General features: G+C 38.5%; 2 protein-coding genes and 1 long non-coding RNA gene across 3 annotated transcripts; all 3 read right to left on the reverse strand.

Moving 5' to 3' along the window:
- Positions 1–15,048: 15,048 nt before the first annotated feature.
- Positions 15,049–15,565, reverse strand: LOC118348581. The gene is made up of 2 exons (XM_035690578.1): positions 15,531–15,565; positions 15,049–15,439 (listed from the first exon to the last, which is right to left on the reverse strand). Exon 2 carries the CDS (start codon positions 15,434–15,436, stop codon positions 15,077–15,079), a length of 360 nt encoding a protein of 119 aa, XP_035546471.1. The 5' UTR covers positions 15,437–15,439; positions 15,531–15,565; the 3' UTR covers positions 15,049–15,076.
- Positions 15,566–16,073: 508 nt separating this feature from the next.
- LOC108999696 lies at positions 16,074–16,694 on the reverse strand. Its single transcript, XR_004801658.1, has 3 exons — positions 16,624–16,694; positions 16,266–16,504; positions 16,074–16,178 (listed from the first exon to the last, which is right to left on the reverse strand). It is a non-coding gene; the product is annotated as an uncharacterized LOC108999696 (long non-coding RNA).
- A 1,688-nt stretch (positions 16,695–18,382) lies between these two features.
- Positions 18,383–22,622, reverse strand: LOC108997190. Its single transcript, XM_035690741.1, has 5 exons — positions 20,122–22,622; positions 19,889–19,976; positions 18,971–19,776; positions 18,796–18,869; positions 18,383–18,444 (listed from the first exon to the last, which is right to left on the reverse strand). Exons 1-5 carry the CDS (start codon positions 22,620–22,622, stop codon positions 18,383–18,385), a joined length of 3,531 nt encoding a protein of 1,176 aa, XP_035546634.1.
- Between the last annotated feature and the right edge of the window lie 840 nt (positions 22,623–23,462).

Raw genomic sequence — 23,462 nt, forward strand, 5'->3', positions numbered from 1 at the left:
AACAGAGCGTACTATTCAGACTCTGGAGGATATGTTGCGGTCTTGTGTCATGAAATTTCAAGGAAGTTGGGAGAATCATCTGCCGCTTATTGAATTCTCTTACAATAACAGTTTTCATTCCTCCATTCAAATGGCCCCGTATGAAGTTTTGTATGGAAGGAAGTGTAGATCACCCTTGTGTTGGGATGAAGTCGGCGAGAGTAAAGTAATTGGGCCTGAGATAATTCAAGAAATGAAGGATCAAGTTCAGTTTATAAGGACTAAAATGGCAGAAGCGCAAAATCGCCAGAAGAGTTACGCAGATACAAGAAGAAGAGACTTATCCTTTGAAATAGGTGATTGGGTTTATCTTAAAGTCTCTCCTATGAAAGGCGTTAAGCGCTTTGGTAAGAAAGGAAAGCTTAGTCCAAGATATGTTGGCCCTTTTCAGATCGTAGAGAAAGTTGGGCTTGTTGCTTATAGAGTTGCCTTGCCGGATTATTTTGGGGATGTTCATGATGTGTTTCATGTGTCTTCGTTGAAGAAGAGTTTTGGACAGCAAGAGCCACGTTTTGTTGACCCTGAACGCATTCAACTTCAGCCTAACCTTACTTATGAAGTTGCCCCGACGCAGATTGTAGATTGGAAAGAGCAAAGATTAAGGTCCAAGACAATACCTATGGTGAAAGTGTCATGGGGTGATCCGTTGGCTCAAGATTTCTCATGGGAAAGAGAAGCCGACATGAGGGAGCATTATCCTTACTTGTTTGATTGAAATTGTCGGTACGTTCTAAGTATGCTCTTGGTTGGATTTTGATCCTGTCTTAGTTTAATGTTTGACCTTGCTAATTTCGAGGACGAAATTTTTTTTTAAGGGGGGGAGGATGTAACACCCCGTATTTTAGTGTATTTTTATTGAAGGATTATTTTTATGTTATTCAAAAAATTATTCTCTTGTTTTAAAATTACTGGATTTTAATTGGGTTATTTTTTTTATGATTTTTAATTTGGTGAAAATTATTTTTGTGCTTTTTAATATTTATTTATTGTTATGTATTTAAACTGCTTTTAATATTTAAATTAATTACTGTGAGATTTAATTATTTCAATTTGACTTTACCATTACGTTTAAATTATTTTATTTAATTTGTGGTTTTAAAATCATTTCCGTTGGATCATTTTCGTGACCCAAGTTATGAGGATTGGACCTCATTTCTTTTCCTCTCTTTTTCTTTCCTCTCCTTTTCTTTTCCTTCCTTTTTCTCTTTTTCCCTTATTTTCCTTCGGCTTCTTTCTTCTCCCGCGCACGGACTCTCTCTCCCCTCTCCTCCGCCCGATCCTTCGTCCCCTCCCAGCGCCGCCGTCCGTCGGCGGTGGTCGACACCGCCCGGTCCCTTGCATTCCTCAGCTGCCGGCCGTCCTACCCCACCAATATCACCGCCGTTCGTGCCACCGTTAGCCCCCACGAAGCCCACAAAGCCGCGGCACCACTTTCGCTCCAGCGCCGCCGTCGCTCCACCTCCGGCCACCATCTTCCTACCACTTCATCCCCGACCTCTTGGCAACCCTTTGGACCCAACCCCGGCTCCGATCCGTCACCGGTGAAGCCCCACCAAGTCCATTTTCGATTTGTACATTTTTGGCCTTAAACCACCATTTGCGCCGTCATTCACGGCAAACCACCACCACCATTGGCTTCACCGACCTCTCTAGGCCCTACCCTATCATTTTGGGGTCTTCGTTTGTCTCCATTGGAAAGTGGGTATTTGTGACCCACGGCCACAGTGTATTTTACACTGTGGTGTTGCTCAGACGTCGCCTTTTTCAGCTTCGTGATCCTCCGGAAATTATCATATAGCGCTGTAAGTATTTCTCCAAAGTATTCTCATGAATTTTATGTATTTTTGCACTAACGCATTTCACTGTATTTTTTGGCATGCCGGACTGAGTCCGAGGAGTACGGGGGTCGGATGGATTCGTGATTGGAGTTGTTGGTTTAGTTGGATTGGATTGGTTATTGGTTATTGATGGATTTTGGATTGGTTGGTACATGTGCATATCATTATTTCATGCATGATCATGTTTGTAAAGAAAACTGGGTTTTCGTGTATTGCATTCATGTTCATGTGTTTATGAAAACTGGGTTTTCATGTGAGAATGGAATTTGGGTGCGTGCGTATCACGACCCCAAGCCGAGATGGGGCATTATCTCGGTGGAGCTTCTCTGGTTACTCGGGAGTGGAATAAACTGAGTAACGTCCCCTGGATTGTCGCTGGGCGGCAATGGGATCGGACGAGTGATTCGTGCTGACTCCGTGGTCCTTCTGCTGGCGGGGACTAGAGGATGTCTGGCCATGTACGCGCTGGGCGCGGAACTGGGCATCGCTACGAAGCCAGGACGTGCGGATGGTCCCTAGGGGAGGCCATGGTGCATAGGGTAATAACAGATTAAATGGACTATTTTCTGGGAAAATAGCGTGTGTTGGATTTTGTGTAATTCATTTTCTGGGAAAATGTTTTACGGATTATTTTTGGGCCAAATGGGATTTTGGCGTGTGTTGATAAATTAATCATTTTCGGGGAAAATGATATTTTTGAGGAAAATGCATATTTCTTCATATGCATGCATGTTGGTGGTATTAATGCATTTTATATTCCTGAGTATATTTTTGGGTTATACTTATCTGCGGTACCATTCTGTGGTAACGCAGATTTTGATGCAGATGAGGAGGAGGAGGGTGAGCCTGAGGAGACAGCTCCGCCCGAGGAGTGATCTGGGATCACTAGCTTGTTATTTATTTTACCCTTTGTATTTTTGGGACATGTGTTAACTTTATTTTGGATGACTGTATAACTGTTTTTAAAACTTTACTGATGTTTACTTGTATTTAAATTCTGGTACTTAGTTGACTAATCCGCTGCGTTGTTTTTGTACACCGTTGCATGTACACACACTGGCACTTCGTTGGGATGTGTGACCGTGTTGTCATCATCCCGGCGTCTCGATTCCCGTGTTTTCTCTACATGGGGGTCGGGGGCGCCACACCATTCATGCTTGTCAGATGGCTTCCTACATTCATATACATAACCTTAACGTCATTATCTGTCTAATGCATAAGCAGCTTAACCATAAATAGAATTACGCTACACTTGAAACACTCTCCTTCTATCCCGTGCACTTACGTGCCCTGTACTATGTTAAACTCTTCAGGGACCACTTACGGTCACCCACATCTTCCATCTCAAGTCTTGTCTCCAGTGCTCACTCACTAAAGTGAACTCATAATTCACCTTAGGATTAAGACACTAAGACACTCGTCTTACTCTTCTTATAATCACATTCCGACGCATGATTCCGACCGATGGAATCGCGCATACCAATCCTAGATGATACGCCCGTCACTACTTTCATGTATCTAAGCCCACACTAAATCCTCATTCCCATCCATACAAATTACAGGGTTCTAAGCCAACTCTGAGGCTCAAGCACCGTGTAACTGTACTTAGGACAGATTACCCATTACATATGGTAAATCCGTCCGACACGTGTGTCTCACCATGTTACACATGTGCCTTACCCCTTTATGACCTAAGATCAACATATAACATGCTGATCACCTACTCGTAGGGACAGTGGCCATACTCTGATACCAATCTTCTCTTAACCCGGCTAGCATGGCTCTTCATGCTATCTGTCCCTTTTGACAGTTCATCCCAACACTTGACACGATAAGACTCCATTCACAACTATGTCTCATGTCACGTCATATAGCTCGATACTATTCCCAAGCTACACCGTGACCTTGTCACGTTACCCAACATTCTGCTACGTCAACTGTTAACTCATCACGAGTACGGTTCCTTACGTACTCCAGTCACAACGTGACATTTTGTCACGTTCTCCTTACGCCATTTGTAACAGCCCGCTAGAAATTCATTGGTGGAATTTCTATTGACTTTAGGAATCTCGTGAAAACTCCATAAGTTTTTACGAATCGACCAATTGCATAGGTTTTAGTCTGTCAACATAGTCAGTGTTATCACTCACTATGCTGCTAGAAATATGAGTTTTATTTATTTGAGGTGGTTAGAAGTGTCAGAATGCATTATGGTCTACGCCATTAGACTCAGTGGATTATTTAGAATTTTATGGTACAATATCCTATTTTCATAATTCCGGACGAAACGTCTGTTGGAAATTGTGAAATTATTTTTAGGGGCACTTCGAGGTTGAATTTCAGTATAATATTTTCACTGTAGGTTAATATGAATATTTAAGAATTTTTAGTGTTAAGTTTATGATTCACTTTTTTGGAGTGAATAGTAACCTCGGTAAGCGCACCAATTGCAGTGTTTCAAAATCAGAGTGTGGATTGTCCAAATTAGATTAGAGAAATTTTATTCGGACACTTGGCAAGATCTTAGCCACACTTAGTGAATAATATTAGACACTTGGCACCATGAGGAGCGTTTGATGGATTTGAAGGAATCAAGCTGTGAAATCATGCTACTTAAGCAAAACTTTGTTTCATCTGCTCAACCAAATTGTGCCAGATCAAAGAGGGCTTCAATCCTAGTAAAATCCTAAATGGTGGGAATCCAATCGAAAGCCCAAAAGCATGGTTGAAATCGGAACCCTAAACGGTTTCGCCAAAACCCTAAAGTTGGCCTCTAAACATTTTTTAATCCGATTTATAGCATTGTGTTTAATCAATTGATTAAATCACTTCCACATGCTATTAATCCTTCAAATTTGTGTTAGAATATCATTATCCAACCTTGTTAACCTTGAAAGATTGATTGGGCCAAGTGATATTGGATTTGGGCTTGATAGCAACCCAAACCCTCTTTAAACCCCAAATTTTAGGCCCATTAAGGCCCACGAATTTGGTCACCATAGGATTGCTTCATGGCTAAGTTTTGTACCCCCCACTTGGCTGGCCAGATCTTTACAAGAAGGGCCTAGAAGGTTCTTGAAAGACAAAGCTAAAGGGCCACCTCACTCTTTCACTCTCACATTCCACCTTGAGAAAAGATCTTGGTCTGATTTTTATGAGAAGAAAAGGCCAACACTCAACCATTTCTTCAGTCCTATCACTTTACATAGCTTATGTAAGAGGCTCTCCAGTCCACTTCCCATGAAAAGCAACTCTCCTTTACACTTTTCCTTCATAGAACACAAAAGACACTCTCGGATAGTTTTTCTTACCTCTTTTGAACGACCATTTCTAAGCTTTTGTAAGTGTTTTCTTACAACTTTTCCTTCATCAAAGTTGTTTCTTTTGGAGTCTAGTTTACGTGTATATCTTATTCGTTCCATTTGGAGATCATTTGATTGGTAAAAAGTTGTTTAGACCCCAGAAAGGTCATTCTGGGCGATAAACTGGAGAGTGTGTTATATTTTGGAGTTTTTAACCAAGCTAATGAATAGATCTTGGTCCGAAATTTTTATGGAGTACTGTTAACATGTGTATATGATTATTGGTTGAGGATTTGTTGCATGATTAAAATTTTTGGTGAAATATTTTCTTAGGTCTAGAAACTTAGAAACTGGAAGAGGCAAAACAGTTTCTGTTTTGGGAATGTTTAAATCTTTTATGGTTTAATTTATTCCAATGGCTTTGATATTTTTATTGGAAGATCCTAAGCCTCTTATATACATGTTATAATGTTATTTTGAAGATATTTGATGTTAGTTTCGAAGATATGAAATTTTATGCAATGAGATATTCGGTTAGGCCAAAGTGATGATGTTCTTGGCTAAATTTATGTTTTGGTTGATGTTTACCCATGTGATCTTGAGTTTGAAGCTTGGATCTGTTTTAGGACTCCTTTTTGAACCATGTGATGTTTTGGTTTGAAGATCACTTCTTTATAAGTCATGGATCAAGAGGTTGATCAAAACAAGTTAGAAACAAAATTCTGTTTTGAACTTAGAAGAGAAACCAAAAAGTTCAAGTATGGTTTTAGTGATTTTGATGACTTTTGTTCATGATTCAAAACATGATTATTCTTAAGAATATGTTATGAGTGTAGTAGAAGAAAAATTTTGGTTTAATCATGAGTTTTGAGATTTGAAAGAATTATAACAAAAAGCAAAGGAAATAGCCTTGTAAGTTTCGGCCATATAGAGTTTTGATGGTTGTGTTTAGTTTTAAATTTTTTTCTGAATTGATATTTGAGCTTAGGACAAAATTTACATAAGGTATGTAAATTTTGGTGATTTTTGGAGTTAGGATGCAAAATCCTTAAGTTAGGGATAAAATGGTCATTTTCCCACATGTAGAGGGTAAAATGGTAATTTTACTTTAAGTTGATATTTTTTTCATATTCCTAATTGTTAGTGATTAAGTTCTAAGTTTTAGAAATCACTACTTTCAGTTTCTCGTGATCGCACTTGAGTTTTGTCTCGAAGCGCAAAGATCGAGGTAAGTTAGCTTTTAACTTAGTATCAGTTTAATGTGTATGAGTGATAAGTAAGGGAAGTAAAGTGTATGTATCCATGTTATCATATGTGCCATGTCAAGTCATTACATATTTATCTGTTACACAGAATTTATTCTGTCATAATTTATTCATCTATTACACAAGATATTCTGTCACGTATTGCTATACATTGCAAGTATGTCATGTTAAGTTAAGTATGCCATCTGTTACATGTATTCCATGCCACGTAATATTCACTGTCACATATTACGTCATGTTAAGAAGTGTTGTCTGTTATATGGTATGCCATGTTACGAAATGTTGCATGTTACATGTATGTCATGTTATGAAATGTTCTCTGTTACATTTATGTCTCCAAGTATGTCATGTCTGTCATTTTACGTTCATGTCACGTTATGCTACGTCAGGACTTCTGTCTGTTATGTCACGTTCATGTTACGTCACGTTACGAAATGTCATTTATGCCAGTTAAGTTATTCATGTCAATCACGACCCTAAGCACTAGGATGGGGTAATATCCTAGTGAAACTCCTTTGTTCACGCTGGAGTGTCTAAATAGGTGTGAAATTCTCTGGGTTGACGAAGTACAGTCAACAGGTTGCGAATGGGGCCTAATTAGCTGGTCACCGGAGCGCACCAGGCACTAACGCCGATAGTGCCACACATTATGTTACGTGTGTCCACAGCAAGTGTGGCATAAACAGATAAGTCATGGGCCATAACAACTGTGGAGCATGAAGTATGGGGCCACAACAACTGTGGAGCATACACTACGTGAGACATAGCAATTGTGACACGTAGAATACGTGGGGCCACAACAACTGTGGAGTACGTATTAACGCACTCACAGCTGGTATAGAAACCTGTGATGTGATGCGGTAATCGGCAGGGACACACAGCTCAAGGGGACCTGTGTAGCACCCATATGGTCACGTTAATGATTAAGTCTATTGAATAAGATTCCAAGTTCAAGTCATGTTTCACGTTATGTTATGTTCAAGTTTACGATCACGCAATCATAGTAATCCCATGAGATAGGAATATGTTTCAAGTTCATGTTATATTATGTTCACGTTCACGTTATATTCCAAGTTCACATTTATGTTATGTCATGCTTAGGTTCAAGTTATGTTCAAGTTCATGTTCAAATTATGCATGTTCACGTTTATGCTATGTTTCAAGTCCATGTTATGTTTCAAGTTCACGTTCATGCTATGTTTCAAGTCCATGTTATGTTTCAAGTCACGTTCATTCTAAACTTCAGTTTCAGTTTAAGTTATGCTAGTTATGTTATGTTGTATGTCAAGTTATGCTATGATTACTTATGATTTGATTATGCATTCATGCTTTTACTGCCATGCATGCATAATTAACCTGTGTGGAAGTTTCCTGTTAACTTGCTGAGATTTGTAATCAAATCTCACTGTGGTAGTCCCAACTACCATTCCCCCCGAATGGTAGATTTTGTTACAGGATCTGAAGGAGAATCGAGAATCGACCAACTGGAAATGATCGACTAAGCGATGGTGTGACGTAGATGGTAGTACAGTAGTTACCTCAGGTTACTACTTGTATTTGTGGTGTTCAATCTCCAACACTCTTTTGATCACAACCATTTTGGACTAGTGTTGTGATCTCAGTTGTTTAGTACGTCATTATGTATGAAGTATGTTGTAAGTATTTGGGATATTTCGGTTTGGTGCATAGTATTGCTAAAGAAAAAAAAATTATCCGTTGCGAATATTGCATAATGCTAGATGCATGTTAGGAATATTGCATCTTATATGTCATGAACGGGGGCAGGTAACCTTGTGTTGCATGTCTCGACGCTTCAAATGTTCGTCAGATCCCAAGCGGAATTTGGGGGCGTCACACCATTCCTACACTTAAACACTTCACCCTTCATAAGCATGACTTCCCATAACCACGTCCCTTCATGACGTTACCCAGTCATGCTTCCACTGTGTACTCTTACACTTGTTCCGCTACTTCGTGCATATTCCTAGCCATAAGTCCATCACGGTGACACTTGTCATCTCAGACTACAGGCTACGCCATAACTACTTCGGGACACTATTCCACAGTTCCCGACACTATCCATCATGTTCCACACCCATCAATCACATAACCATCCTTATCTCTATGACAGGCCACACGGAGTGTCGCTGCCACGTGGAGTACACTCCACGTATACTCTCTTCATACATACCATGCCACATCACCACTATGGCGTACCCGCCATATGGTGCATCACTATACCACACGGAGTACACTCATTGTGTACTCCATCCACATGCATTACGCCACATCACCATTATGGCATACATGCCATATGGTGTATCGTCACTCCATTACATGGAATACACTCTGCATATATTCCATGCACGTTACGCTACATCACCACTATGGTATATCCGCCATATGATGCGTCACTCCACTACATGGAATATACTCTGCATATATTCCATGCACGTTACGTCACATCACCACTATGGCATATCCGCCATATGATGTGTCACTCCACTATATGGAATACATTCTACATATATTCCATGAACGTTACGTCACATCACCACTATGGCATACACGCCATATGGTGCGTCACTCCACTACATGGAATATACTCTGCATATACTCCATACACGTTATGACACATCACCACTATGGCATACACGCCATAAGGTGCGTCACTCCACTACATGGAATACACTCCGCGTATATTTCACGCACTTACGACACATCACCACTACGGCATACCCGCCGTATGGTGCGTCACTCCATCACATGGAATACACTCCGCGTATATTCCACGCACTTATGACATATCACCACTACGGCATACCCGCCGTATGGTGCGTCACTCCATCACATGGAATACACTCTGCGTATATTCCATGCACTTACGACACATCACCACTACGGCATACCCGCCGTATGGTGCGTCGCTCCATCACATGGAGTACACCTCGCGCGTACTCCATACATGTTACATCACTAAACCCACATGGAGTACACTCTATGTGTACTCCATTTACACGCACTACGCCACTAAGTACACTCCACTCATACTTATCCCATTTCACAATACGCCAGGGGGGTATATTTTACATATACTCTCCTTGTCTCACATTACGCCACACATAAAGTACACCCAGCGTGTACTATTCTCATTACACATGCCACATCACCATTATGGCATATTCGCCACATGGTGCATTACTCCACCATACAGAGCACATTTCACATGTACTCCCTTCACATATACACTATGCCACATACACACAGAGTACACTCAACGTGTACTCTTCACATTCCACTCACGCTATGCCACCATTACAACAAGGTCCACAACACTACACAGCGCACTACCCAATTACTCCCAACACTTCACGATACACTACACGGCACAATACACCTCCATCCAATACAGATATGCCAAATACTTCACTACACAGAATGCCCAACACTTCATTACACAGAACGCTCAACACTTCATTACACAGCATCACATTACAATACCACAACTCCACAAAACCAACAGCACAGTCCACAACCTAGTCAACTAATCAATATCCAACATAAATACGAGAGATAGAGGGTTATACCGTTGACGGGATAACCCGTGCATTGCTCGTTGACCGTCATAGCCGATGATGTCGGAAGGGTCGTACGTGGCGGCTAACCCATGTACGGTGACTGTTTAGGCGTTTGTTTAGCTAGGTGTGGTCTTGGAATGGCTCGTGGTGGCCTTGTGATGGTGGTGAGGGGCATAACACGGCGACTCTAGCCGTGTGCAGTGGCGGTCAACCACGCGCAGTGGCTGTCCATCACGTGCAGTGATTACCCATCACATATAGTGATGGTTTGGACCTAGGGCTTGGCTAAAGGAGGTGTGGTGAATCTCATGGTGGCGTCAGGGTGGCGCCACGGTGGCTCATGGTGGCGGATCTGGCTATTCCGTGGGAGAGTGAGAGAGAGTGTGCTCTTGTGGGTGGCAGATTGGGGCAGTGGGAGGTTGGGTTGGCTCAGTGGCGACCTGAGGAGGCTGATGGTGGTGGTCAGCAGTCATGGGTGGCGGTGCACAGCGTGCAACCCATGCGTGAGAGAGGGAAGAACCCGTGAAGTGGGGGAGAGGCTATGGGCCTCATGTCACATGGAGGAGGAAGGGGGAGGAAGAGGGAGGTCCATGGTGGCCGTGGGTGCTGCGCACGGCGGCGCTAGAGGCCTTCGGTGGCCCTGAAATCGTGCGAAACCCATAAATGGGTTTCGTACGTGCGTGGGTGCGGTGGAGAGGAGGTGGCTGCATGGGAGAGGCCAAGCTCGCCGGGGTGTGGTGGCCAGTGGTAGGGGAAGCTGCCGAGGGAGTGGTGGCGTTGGAGGGCAGCGCAGTAGCCTTGAGCCCGTCCGGGCTTCACACTTCTAAGGGAGAGGAAGAGAGAGTGTGAGGGGAAGAGAGTGGCATGGATGGACTCGCCAGAGGGAGAAGAAGCCATTGGTGCCGGCGGTGTGACTGGTGGCGCACGGCGGCGCCGGGCTAAGGCCTTAAGCCGTTCGGCGTGGAAGGGGCTGCTGCGTACGTGGTACGCGGGGGAGAGGGAGGAGAGAGAGAGGGCTAAGGGAAAAGTGTGGGGGTCTGGGTATTTAACCCAGTCCCTTCGTCTGGGGATCTACACAGCGATCTAACGACGATGAATTAAAATACTTATTTGAAAATGCGTAACTATTAACTTAATTAAAAACATTTAGAGGAATTAAGGTAGAATATTATTTTAAACTAACTTTAGTTATAAAATAATATTCTTCATCATTAATAAAATGATGAAGTCTCACTTAATATATTTAAAAGGGTTAAACCATTCAATTAATAAAAGCTTTCAACATAATTTAAATTCCTTAATATTTTAAATAACTGGAATCATTTTAATAATTAATATTAAAATGATCTCCGACAATTATAATATTTTGGAGCTCTTCAAAATATTATAACTGTCTCATTTAAAAACAAGTTTAACTCAACGATACTGGAAATATCTCATATAATTATTTCCAGTACATTTAAAACACTGGGCGTGCCCTAGAAGTCACAAGATATCTTTCGAGACATGCCATCATGGTTCGACACGCATAACGTGGCTTGCAGTCACTAGAAGAAATGGCAAATGATCACAAAATCTCTGCCTTAGGGATTTGCTTACGTCATAAAGACGGAACATACGTCAGCAAGAGAGAAGAGTACGTAAGAAGATGGAGCTGGGTATTATAGGCTATTTTCTAAATGAAGTGTTGTGTTTGAAACATGACACTTCATTACTGCTCACTTGCATTTTCATTTCAAATTGTGTTTGAGGCAACTAGTTTTTCTTAATATGTACATTCTTCTATTATTTTTCTTATTTATAATTCTTTCTTTTGCTTTTTGGGGACTAGATTTCGGAGTTTTCTCATTCTCTTGTTTGAGTTTAGTTCTCCTGTATATTTCTAAGTTTACTAAGCCTGTTGGTATTTTTTGTGAAGACTTAATGATTTTATATATATATATATATATATATATATCATTTAGCATCATAATGATCTATGGTGCTTTATATTAACTGGCAGGCTGATATTCTAGCATTAGGTGGTGATTGTTTAAACTTGATAATGGCATAAAAGTTCTTACCATGTGTATTGTTTATTGCTATTTCAGGAATACCTCTAGGCTAATTGATGTTCTAAAATCCAAAAATGAAGAAAATGAGGCTTACTTATCTGAAATTGAGGTTAGTTTTCAGTTTCTTTTTCCCACTCATAAAAAAAAAAAAATCGGTTATCTAATGTGGTATTCAACAAGGCCGTCATCAATCATGAAATTGATATAATTATTGTTTTGGTTTTTCTTCAGTCAATTGGACAGGCAAACGAGGATATGCTTGCTTAAAACCAACATCTTTTGTAGCAAATTACTGAGAGATATGACTATAACATTAAAGTAATTGTATGTCCTACCATTTTACCTCCAAATTCTAGATTGATATTTGCCACATGCATATTGAAAATATCCTGCCATGGTATAAGGGCATGGTTGCAATGATGTCACTACAACAGATAGTGATTTTTCCCGCCGATGATTTCGTTGCAATTAAGGCATTTTTGTGCCAGAATAAAGTGTTACCTGCCAAATGTGGTCGTAGCTAACTCCTCAGAATTGCGTCGCAACCTAAAGTGGTTAAAGCTACGAGCATGTATTTCGTCGGAATAACAATTATTTTCGACCGTATTCGATGGTGACAAATATATAATTTTCGTGAGAAAAAAATGATCACACTGTACATTTTTTTACATTTTTTTCAACGGAAAAGGTTTTTAGTAACTAAAATATATAGCGAGAAATACTTACTTTTGACAAAAAAAACTTTGCCAGGAATACCATTTTATGTTGTCACAATTTACATTTTGCGACAAACATGTCTCGTGCGTTTTGTCTATTGTGCTGCAACTAATTCACATAAATTTCAAGTACTTGCTGCATATATATTCCGTTGGAAATATGTTATTGCGAGAAATAGACTTGTCGAAAAAAGTCATTTGTTATACAGTTTGGATGCACAGAATTGTTTTCTTGCGATGTACTTAGTTGGTTAGTAAAAGGTTTTATCCTTACATGCAAACAAGGTCAGGAAAAGGTATTTCTTGGAACATACAATAATGTCAATAATAATTATTACCCATGTATAGTTTTATTACTAAAAATATTGTATTTCTTGCCATATAAATGATGAATAATATTAATTTTTTTCTCACGAGTATTTTAGGTCAGGAGTATTTGAGTTACTTTTTTGTGTTTGTTTTATTGTAGTTAATTGGGTAAAATGCTCCGCTTAACATTAACCAATTCAACCACTAATTATTATGAATATTCAATTGATCATTTACATTATTTCACTGCAGAGACCTGTATGGCAAGTTGTGAAAAAATTATCTACTTTTGATTGAGCAGCTTTCTCGTATCCTCCTAAGTCCAGATCAAAGCATGAATTAATCAACCAACATACATACATATATGTATATATATATATATTGCCGTTATAATGGTGTCATTAAAGTCACCAACATGTATATAGTACTTATATAAGTTTCATGTACCAGTAAGATTCTTGCATTTACATGGACAACAAGAGTTCCATTGATTACATAAATACAACCCAAGAGTTTCCAAATACATATAATTTAGTCATATCTGAAACACCTTCCTGGATGAAACATTCTTCTTATAAATTCAAGCATGCATGCATGGAGACTTGGTCCATTACTATCCATGTAATGATCGAGGACTTTTGATTCACCAATTGTAACTAGTGTGATGATCACTATTGTAACTGGATTGAGCTGCAAAATTGGAAACACAAATTACCAAGATTAGTGTATGAATCTGCTTTAACCAATACCAAACTATAATCATCTACTAGTTATGGCTATCAACCTATACAAGGAAATTCCAAACTTTTTGATAATCATCTACTGCAACACACCACTGTTTAACTTTTTATGTATAATAGGACGTGTTTCATGTCTAAAAATTAATCCATGCAATTCTACCAAACATGCCTATGTACATTACAACTACATAGGATAATACCTGTAGGTTTGGCTGAGTTTTTCTTGAGAGCATATGAGGAGTTAGATTGACCCTATGTAGTTTTTCCATCTTCAATAATAGACAAAACAGTGTATCAATTACAAAAACACATTTTATAAACCTGCTAACACTTACATGTAACAAAACTGCCCCTTGACTTGCATTGAGAACAAACTAAATAAAAGGTTATTTGCAATATCTTAAAACCATCTTCCCAACACTACAACAAAATATCACTTTTGCCACAAATAATAAACCAACAACTCTATTCTTGTTGATTAAAGTCTTCACCTGACAACAAGTTGTTAAATGATAGCTTCAAAATATCATCATTAACATCCAAACTATTTGCACAGTTTTTTTGAGTAATCACAACAAAAAATAAAATAACCATTTTATGTATACATTAACTCAATTAATCTGTTAAAATGTTGTATAGGCCTTCAATTTAGTTTGCATTGACAACAACTTATTATTCTGTTACTCAAAATCCACACATAACTTGCATTGACAACAAACTCAGTAATAAATACTGTGTCCCATGGCTGGGACTTAAGTTAATATGCTCACAAACATATAGCATAGTAATTTGTATGTCACAAGGTGTTTCTTAATAGTAATCACAAATTACAATATTAAGCTTTAACAAAAGTATATATATTTAGGCTTTGTAAGTCTTTGCTTTCTTAAAACCATATTTGCGTATATAGTATAAGTCACAAATGATGGAAATATACTATAAGTTGAGAGTTAGGGAAAAAAATCAGGAATACCTACACACAAGGTTCAGCTTGTCTTCCTCCCACCAGCAATGCCTCAACCTTTACAACTGTACCTTTAAGCAACCATGATAGCCTTAACTAGTCTCAAACTATATTGGCTATCTACCAAAACAATCCAAGTCCCCACATCATCATGAGTAATCAAGTTGCTCAACAAAAGGATACATACATCCACTTAAAGGAAGGATTTTACTCATCAAAAAGTTGTCCCAAAATATCAAAAAACTGGTACCCCCATATTTTTTTAAGATGCCTATGCATCTCCCAGCTCAATCTCATTACGAGACTGACTCTGGGACTCCAATTCTGTCATACGAAAAATTAAGTCCTTCTCAACATCTAAAAAGTGGGCCCTCATGGCAGCCATGTCTCTCTTGAAAGCATCAAGTTCAGTCTTTAACCCTTGCGCCTCAGCCTTGTTCTTCTCATTCTCTTCGTTAATACGTTGAAACTCCCTATTCTTCAACAATGATGGAGATGGGTCTGGTATTACTAAGTGGCCTAAACCTCTCGCATATCCAGATTGATGTCCTAATACATCCCTGAACACGGCATTCGCTGCATCATCCATGTTTTCATCTGGCTCCATCTCATTCAATCTTTCAACCATCATATTCTACATTAACTCAATTATTTCAGTATCAATCAGTCACAAATCTGTTATAAATAATGTCATAACTCAGTAAATTAAATCACTATTTACTCACATAGTTATGCTCAGCAGCTTCAGTAATGAATCCACTTTTTTTTTGTAGACCAATGCACCTTTTTATAAAATGCAACCAAGTTCGGAGCTGTCTCCCGCTTTAAAATAGATTTCTTAGCTCAGTATTTTTCACAGTAATAAAAAATACAGCTTACAGATTAACTATTAAACTTGAGTTTTAATAATCTACAACTTAGCGCAAATTATTACCCTTTCCTCCATGAGCCTAACAAAAGACTTTCTTCCAGCTGTGTGAGTCATTTGTTGAGTACCCCTATTATTTGTGTTCTTCTTTGACAGATTCTACAATTCATACAAATAGTCTTTAATCACCCAATTTACTAATAAAAGAACATATAACAAAATCTGCAATTCTTCATATTTGAATCTAATTAACTTAGGAAATTGACTCTTGAAAATAATTGGTCTTATTTATTACCTTGAATTCCTCACTCGCCCATCTCTCACATAAACATTCCCATACGCTTTTCTCTACCAAAGTTGTGCCACCAGAAATAGTATCTTCATGTGTTGCATACCTTTTGTACGTGCGGTGTAGTAGGTAATGGAAATCATTATACTTTTGAGCAAGTGCCATTGTAACCGTCTCCTGATGGTTGCTTTTAGTCCAATCCAATTCAAAATCAACCTAATCACAACATTTTATACAACTTTTTAGTATGCAAATGAATGTGCACTTAACTAAAAAAAATAATATTACAACTGTAAAATTTACCCGGACACGATCTATTAGTTCATCCTTCTCTTTCTTATCCACACGACTCTAGCTTGCATGTGCCATATTTGCATATAGTCTGACAATATGTGTGACTCTTGCTGTGAAGAGTGCTGCATGTTCACAGGATACTCCTCGTTGGCCATCCTTAATATCCAAATGTATTTTTCCATATTTACGAATTTTGTCAAATTCTGTGCATCTTGCTGGTCCCCGACCACGTTTCTTTGTAAGAGGAGCTACAAAACAAGGCCAAAAATTAATCTTAGGCAGTACATAAATGTAATAAATGAGTACTACATTATTATACAACAATATTGGCTACAGAAACTTTAAACATCTGGTAAAGATATGTTACCTGCAGCATCCATATTCATAACAGCCTCAATGACGGGGATTGATGACCCCTCTGGTTCAACACTCGGTGCTTGGGTTTCCTCATCTGAAAATGATGGAATCTCGTCCCTGGGTGTGCGTACTTCAGGCTGTTTTTCTGCTTGGCCTCTACCAGAACTTGAAGCTACATGGCTACCATGCCCACCACGATGTTTCTTCCTTCCTCTCATTCTATGAACCATTTCTTAACAGTAAAGGTCTGATTTCTCTCTTCAAACAAAAAGATGAACTACATAATGCTTATAGGTCAAACATCTGTGATTAACAATAACTTGACTTATGCCAAAAACAGAAGTGAGCTCTAACGTAGAATAATCAAGTGATACTACTTGTAAGTAAGTGTTAACAAGTCATTGAATATAGCTCTACTAGAACTGTAGCTGACCTTAGATATTAGGGATTACATACCAAAAATGTATAAAAACACACACAATATTGTGGCACTAAAGTCACTGGTTGTTCAAGAAAAAATAAAAGGCTTTTGATCTAAGAAGTTCTCATGAAATGCAACTTTGGTTTTATGTACAGCTTAAAATGGTCTAATATTAAGAAACTTAATCTATGACTTACTCACAATAGAGTCTGAATCTCTGAGGAAAAGAGTTTAAAAAAACTGGGCAGTAGCTTCAACTTCAAGTTTCTCACCAAGCCTCTAGTTCCTCTCGATTTAGAGCAGTTTTAAACATCCAGAAAAAGCAATGTACGCCCCAGTCTCTGCAAAGTAGGAAAAAGTCATTTTTTTAACCTCACTAGCCTACTAACCATGGTCTAAAGTGTGGTAGACTTTGACAAGATGTGGCATCAGGTTTCAGAGCCACTTTTTGAGTTTCCCACTTTTTCTCCTCTCATTTTACCGCCAACCAGCAACTAAACAGTGTAAACAACATAATTTATTGACCAAATTAGTCCCTGCTCAACACACTGAACCAGAATGACTCTACCAACTTTTTAACACTTCAATTTCGGCTCAAACTAATTCAGTAAATTAATTTGTTGTGCATTGATTCCATTTTTTTTTTATTCATCATTTTTATAATACTTAATTTGTGCCAATTCAATTAATTATATAATAAAAAAATTCCCATTGGAAATTCTGGTTGGATTGAAAATAAGTTATTTCTATATATATATCAAGCTATGGTATTTACTATACTATATGATATAGTATATAAGAAGCATATATGCTCATATACTATATAGAACCTGATGTTAATTGACCATTCCCTTGTATTTTGTCAATTGAGAGATATTGCTTCTTCTGAATAATAGTAATTGTTTAGCTTTAATGGGAAACATCATAATCGCCTCACAAGCATTGGATATTGCCATTTATGAACACCATTCTACCACCATGTAAATATCTACTATATTCATCTCCAATGCATAAGGATTTTAAGTGCCCCTTCATCCCACAGGTAGTTTTGCACAAGTTCTTAAAATGAGAACTTATCCAACTTTCGTACAAGTGTCTATCTTGCCATTAGACAATCAACCTATCAATGTCTCTATCCTTACAAATCCACCTCAACCATCATTACATTTTCCTAATAGCAGTTTCATATACTTAAATGCTTGTTACAATATGGAAAATCAAATCTACACCAAATGTTTGTTATTTGGCATTACACTACAATACTGAAAACAAATTGTCTCTAACATTGAAAATGTAGCCTTGTCGTTGCCTAATCAACCATGAAAAATCTGCTTAGTGTACTTGCTCTCTACCAAACAGCAACCCTTTTGAGATATGGCAACTTCTGCCAAGCTGCTACATTAACACATCCTGGAACATCAACAGTGTGTATTAACAATAAGTCTTTAAACTCTGCTCTCAACATCAGACAATATGGTATAGTCTCAACAACACTTAAGCAATCCATATCCAACCATATTTTTTACTGGATGGAACCACAACATGACCTACAAAATTTAATTTAATTTTCCTGCAACCTTATCGATGGTTATATAAGTAAACACTACTTTGAGCTCAGAATTATAGTATTTGCAGAGTTATGAAATTATTTCCCACACACAGTCTACTCCCATGCTATAAGCAATCACTAATACTCTCTCAAATTGGTCTTTAACAAAATAATCACAAGGTAAGTACAAAGCTATAGAGTTTGGACATTACCTTTAACCTTTTCCAACTCTTCTCTTCCCTTAATATGCAGACCAAGTTCTGAGCCCAAAATTAATCCCTCCACTCTGTGATAAGTGTAGAAAAATAGCTCAACAATGGTAACAAATGGCAACTATGTTTAAAATTAAATAACCATGCTTCTTGTTGACTAAGTAATCATAGAAACATACAATAGTCAGATGAGTCTGAATCTGAATTTGATTCCAGGTCTTCCTCATTTGCAAACAAGTTGTCATTAATGGAATCATCATCAGCTTCGTCACTATCATCATCATCATCAATAAAAGTATGTTCAGCATCACCAGAACATGCACGGTGTGGTATAGGCAACTCATTAACTACATATGGTTCTTCATCCTCTCTATGCAATTGATTCACCAACCCACTATCATTTTGATTCACTAGACTGAAATGGTTGACATCATCCTCATCTTGACATGTATCACCGTCAGATGAGTCCTCATCATCATCCCCAACTGTTGGCATCGATGGAATGTCGTATACATTCCTATTTGTTATCTTTTGTACCACTTGCCAATTTCCTGCCCCACTCGGATCTTTTAAGTAAAACACTTGTGAGCATTGATAGGTAAGGACAAAAGGCTCGTCCTTATACCATCTTCTATTACTATTCACACTTGTCAAATGGTCGCTTACACGTATGCCTCGGTTATGATCACCGACGTCCCACCAATCACATTTAAACAAGTATACAAGATGCCATCCCATGTAACGTAATTCCAAAATATCTTTCAACACACCGTAGAACTCCACATTATGAGACTGATGTACTCCGTTAACAAGAATCCCACTATTTTGAGTTCGTCGATGTTGTTCACGGTCCTTTGTATGGAACCTTATTCCATTCGTAATGCATCCACTGTATGACCCAACCCATGGATCTGGTCCACATGCTAAAGCATAAACTTCATCACTAACCTCACTTGGATTCAAGGAACGCAATTCATAGACCTATTAGCAGCAATCGTTAGCTTAGTTAGTTTAGAAATGGCAATAAATGTCATTTTTTTCATCAAATTGAAGTGGTATAAATGGTATTGAGGTTAACAATGAGCAAACTTACATGGCTTTTGAACCAGTTGGGAAATTGAATTTGGTGCCTATGATCGACATTGCTAGAGCCTTCTTCTTTAATCTTGTTATAGTGTTGACTACATGCATAGACAATGAAAATAATTGAACCTTTTTCTATCTCTAGAAAATGACTTTGTTTCTAATGATATGATTGAGTTTAGAGTAAGCAATACTTACTTTAGGTAGTGTTCAATCTCAGGGCAATTGTTGAGCACATACTACCAGGCCTTTGCAAAAAGTGTTTCATCTATTCTTTCAACAGAGGGCGATCCAAGCGGACGAACCTTTTGTGAGAAAATAGATAACATTCCTGCTCCATGGTGTTGAACGACATCAACATTTCGTTCTGGTCGATTAAATGTTGTCTCAATCTCATGGAGATACATAGAGCAAAATGTAAGGCACTCAACATGAATATAGGCCTCTGCAATTGAGCCTTCCGGACGAGATTTATTTTTAACATAACGCTTGAACTTTCCTAGATACCTCTCAAAAGGATACATCCACCTATATTGTACCGGTCCTCCAAGCAATGACTCTCGTGGTAAATGAATGGTGAGATGCATCATTATGTCAAAGAAGGCAGGTGGGAATATCATTTCCAACTTACAAAGAATAATGGAAATGTCAGTTTGTAGCCGATGGAGGACATCAATCTTTAATTTTCGTGCACAAAGTTCTTTGAAGAAAGTACTTAACTCAGTCAATGCTTGTCGAACTTCAGCTGTAAAATATCCACCAATCACAACTGGGAGCAATCTTTGCATGAAAATATGACAATCATGACTTTTCATGCCTAGGATCTTGGCTTCACTAACATTAACACATCGAGCAATATTTGAGGCGAATCCATCGGGGAACTTAACATTTGATAACCACTCACAGAAAGACCTTTTCTCAGCGTTATTTAACATGTAACATGCCATCCTCATGGAATAATGGTCACCATCTTGTTGTAAATGTAATTCCTTCCTTATGCCAAGGTTGGCCAAATCCCTACGTGTGTTGGCTGTGTCCTTGGTTTTTCCATCAATATTCATCAAAGTTCCTAAGATGCTATCACAAATATTCTTCTCGATATGCATGACGTCTAGATTATGTCTCAATTCCAATGATGACCAATAAGGAAGCTCAAAGAATATAGTTTTTTTGGTCCAATTCAATTCTGTTGTTCTGCGTTTCCTCTTCTTTGAAGCTTTACCAAACTGTACATTTCTTAGCTCAGCCAATTGTTCAAGTATAGCTTGTCCTGACAAATGTGTAGGTGCCCCTCGATGGTCTGGCTTACCATTGAATTTAGCCTTTAAAGATCTCCACCTATGCCCTGGCAACAACCACCGACGATGACCCATGTAACAATGCTTTAGCCCATATGCCAACCACAATGAATCTGTATCAACATTGCATGTAGGACATGCCATCTTTCCCTTTGTGCTCCAGCCAGAGAGATTAGCATAGGCCGGGAAGTCATTGATGCTCCAAAGCAGTGCTGCATGTAAGCGAAACCAACTCTTTTCGGATGCATCGTATGTATCAACACCGTTTTCCCACAACTCTTTCAATTCATCAATCAAAGGACGCAAATAAACATCGATATCATTACCAGGTGCTTTTGGACCAGGAATTAACAAGGTTAGCATGTGGTATGGATCTTTCATGCATGACCAAGGGGGCAAGTTGTAAGGTACGAGTATCACCGGCCATATGCTATAGGGTTTACTCATATTGTTAAAAGGGTTAAACCCATCACTCGCTAAACCAAGCCTCACATTACGAGAATCAAGTGCAAACCTCATATGTTGTGCATCAAAATCTTTCCATACCTTCGAATCTGCAGGGTGCCTCATGACATTAGCATCACTAACTCGTTCATTTGCATGCCATCTCATTGCATTGGCAATTTTCTTAGAAACAAATAGTCTTTGCAACCTTGGCTTCAAAGGAAAATACCTCAAGACTTTTTGTGGTACTTTCTTATGCTTATTAGTGCTTGAAACCCACCTAGGAGTGTTGCAATGAGGGCATTTATCTTTGTTAGAATCTTCTTTCCAAAACAATACACAATCGTTCAAGCATGCGTCTATCTTGGTGTAAGTAAACCCAAGTCCACGTTCCAACCGACGTGCATCATTATATGAATCTGGGAGAAGAGCATTAGGAAATGCAGCTTTCAAGAGCTTGATAACCATGTTGAATGATTTTACACTCCAACCACCAACTGTCTTGATATGAAGCAACTTTACGATAAATGATAGCTTCGAAAAGTTCGCACATGATGGATAAAGGGGATGTCGGGCATCTTCTAACAATTCAGCCCAATTTTTTTTCTCCGTAGAAGAACCTTCTGTCTCCCCATCAATAGGAACTTGAGAATGATCCATATTCACCCCAGCCCGCATGTCGTGCACCATGTCATCCATATCGTCAATATAGTCACTGAAAAAGCTCGTAGATTGATCATGATCTGAGGAACTGAGGGTGAAATTGTCATCTTCACCGTGGAATATCCAGGTCTGATAAGAAGGGTCAATCCCTACAATAAACAAATGATCCTCGACCACATTTATTAACTGGAAGAACATATTGCAACATCTGCGACACGGACACCTAATGTCATTGCCTCCAAGTGCATGGGCCCGAGCCATAGTAATAAAGTGGTTAACCCCTAGTGCATATTCATTGGACCCAAATCTATCTTCAATATGCATCCACGTCTTGTCCATCTAAACATCAATGCCATAAGAGAAATGAATTTGGCCCTCATTTGATAAGGAGATAAATTACAGGATTATATTATAATATGATACCAAGTCATGGCTTTGTTTAAGAAGATGATTCCAAATGTGACAAAAAGGTGGGTATTGACATTAAAATATGCTCAAATTCTAACATTCTTAATGTCCCTGTCCTGGATACAACTAACTTGAAGTTTGACAATCGCATTTAAGGTCCTATATTGTTCTAGAAACATTCGTCATACTGAGTTGTGAAAATTAAAGAAGTGTAAAGAACAAGTTAATTCCATGGTTTTGTGACATATTGTGTATAAGTTCAGGTAATCAAGGAAAAATGACACAAAATAAGAACAAGTTCTTCAGCACAAGTTATGCATGTGGATGACTGATGTAAGTAATTTGTGATTTTTGTGAGCCTACCATACCCATCCCAAGATGGTACTTCCATGGTTGTATTGCTTTCTTCCATTTTTTGATCTAAAGCTGGGCAGCAGTTTCATTCATTTCAATGGGGGAGCAAGTCAGTTAATAATAAAATAAATCTTTCTAAGAGTAAGGGTATATATAGAACTGATAAAGAGCTGTAAAAAAAGAGTACGGTATCATTAAAAATTATACTCGGTGCAGTATAATTTAGGAAAATTCTTGCTAAACTTGGAACTTAAAAATTATGAAGAACCTTTATGTAGTCTTTCTAAACTTGCACCTACCCAAACAACGAAAAAATAAAATTCTATAAAATGTAATGTTTCTGTACACTTTTAAAACTCCTCTTTAGTCTTAACCTTTACTTTTTTTTACACGCTAATGATCTTCATTGTTGATGTT

This window comes from Juglans regia, chromosome 6, assembly GCF_001411555.2.
Source record: "Juglans regia cultivar Chandler chromosome 6, Walnut 2.0, whole genome shotgun sequence".
Classification (NCBI taxonomy): domain Eukaryota; kingdom Viridiplantae; phylum Streptophyta; class Magnoliopsida; order Fagales; family Juglandaceae; genus Juglans; species Juglans regia.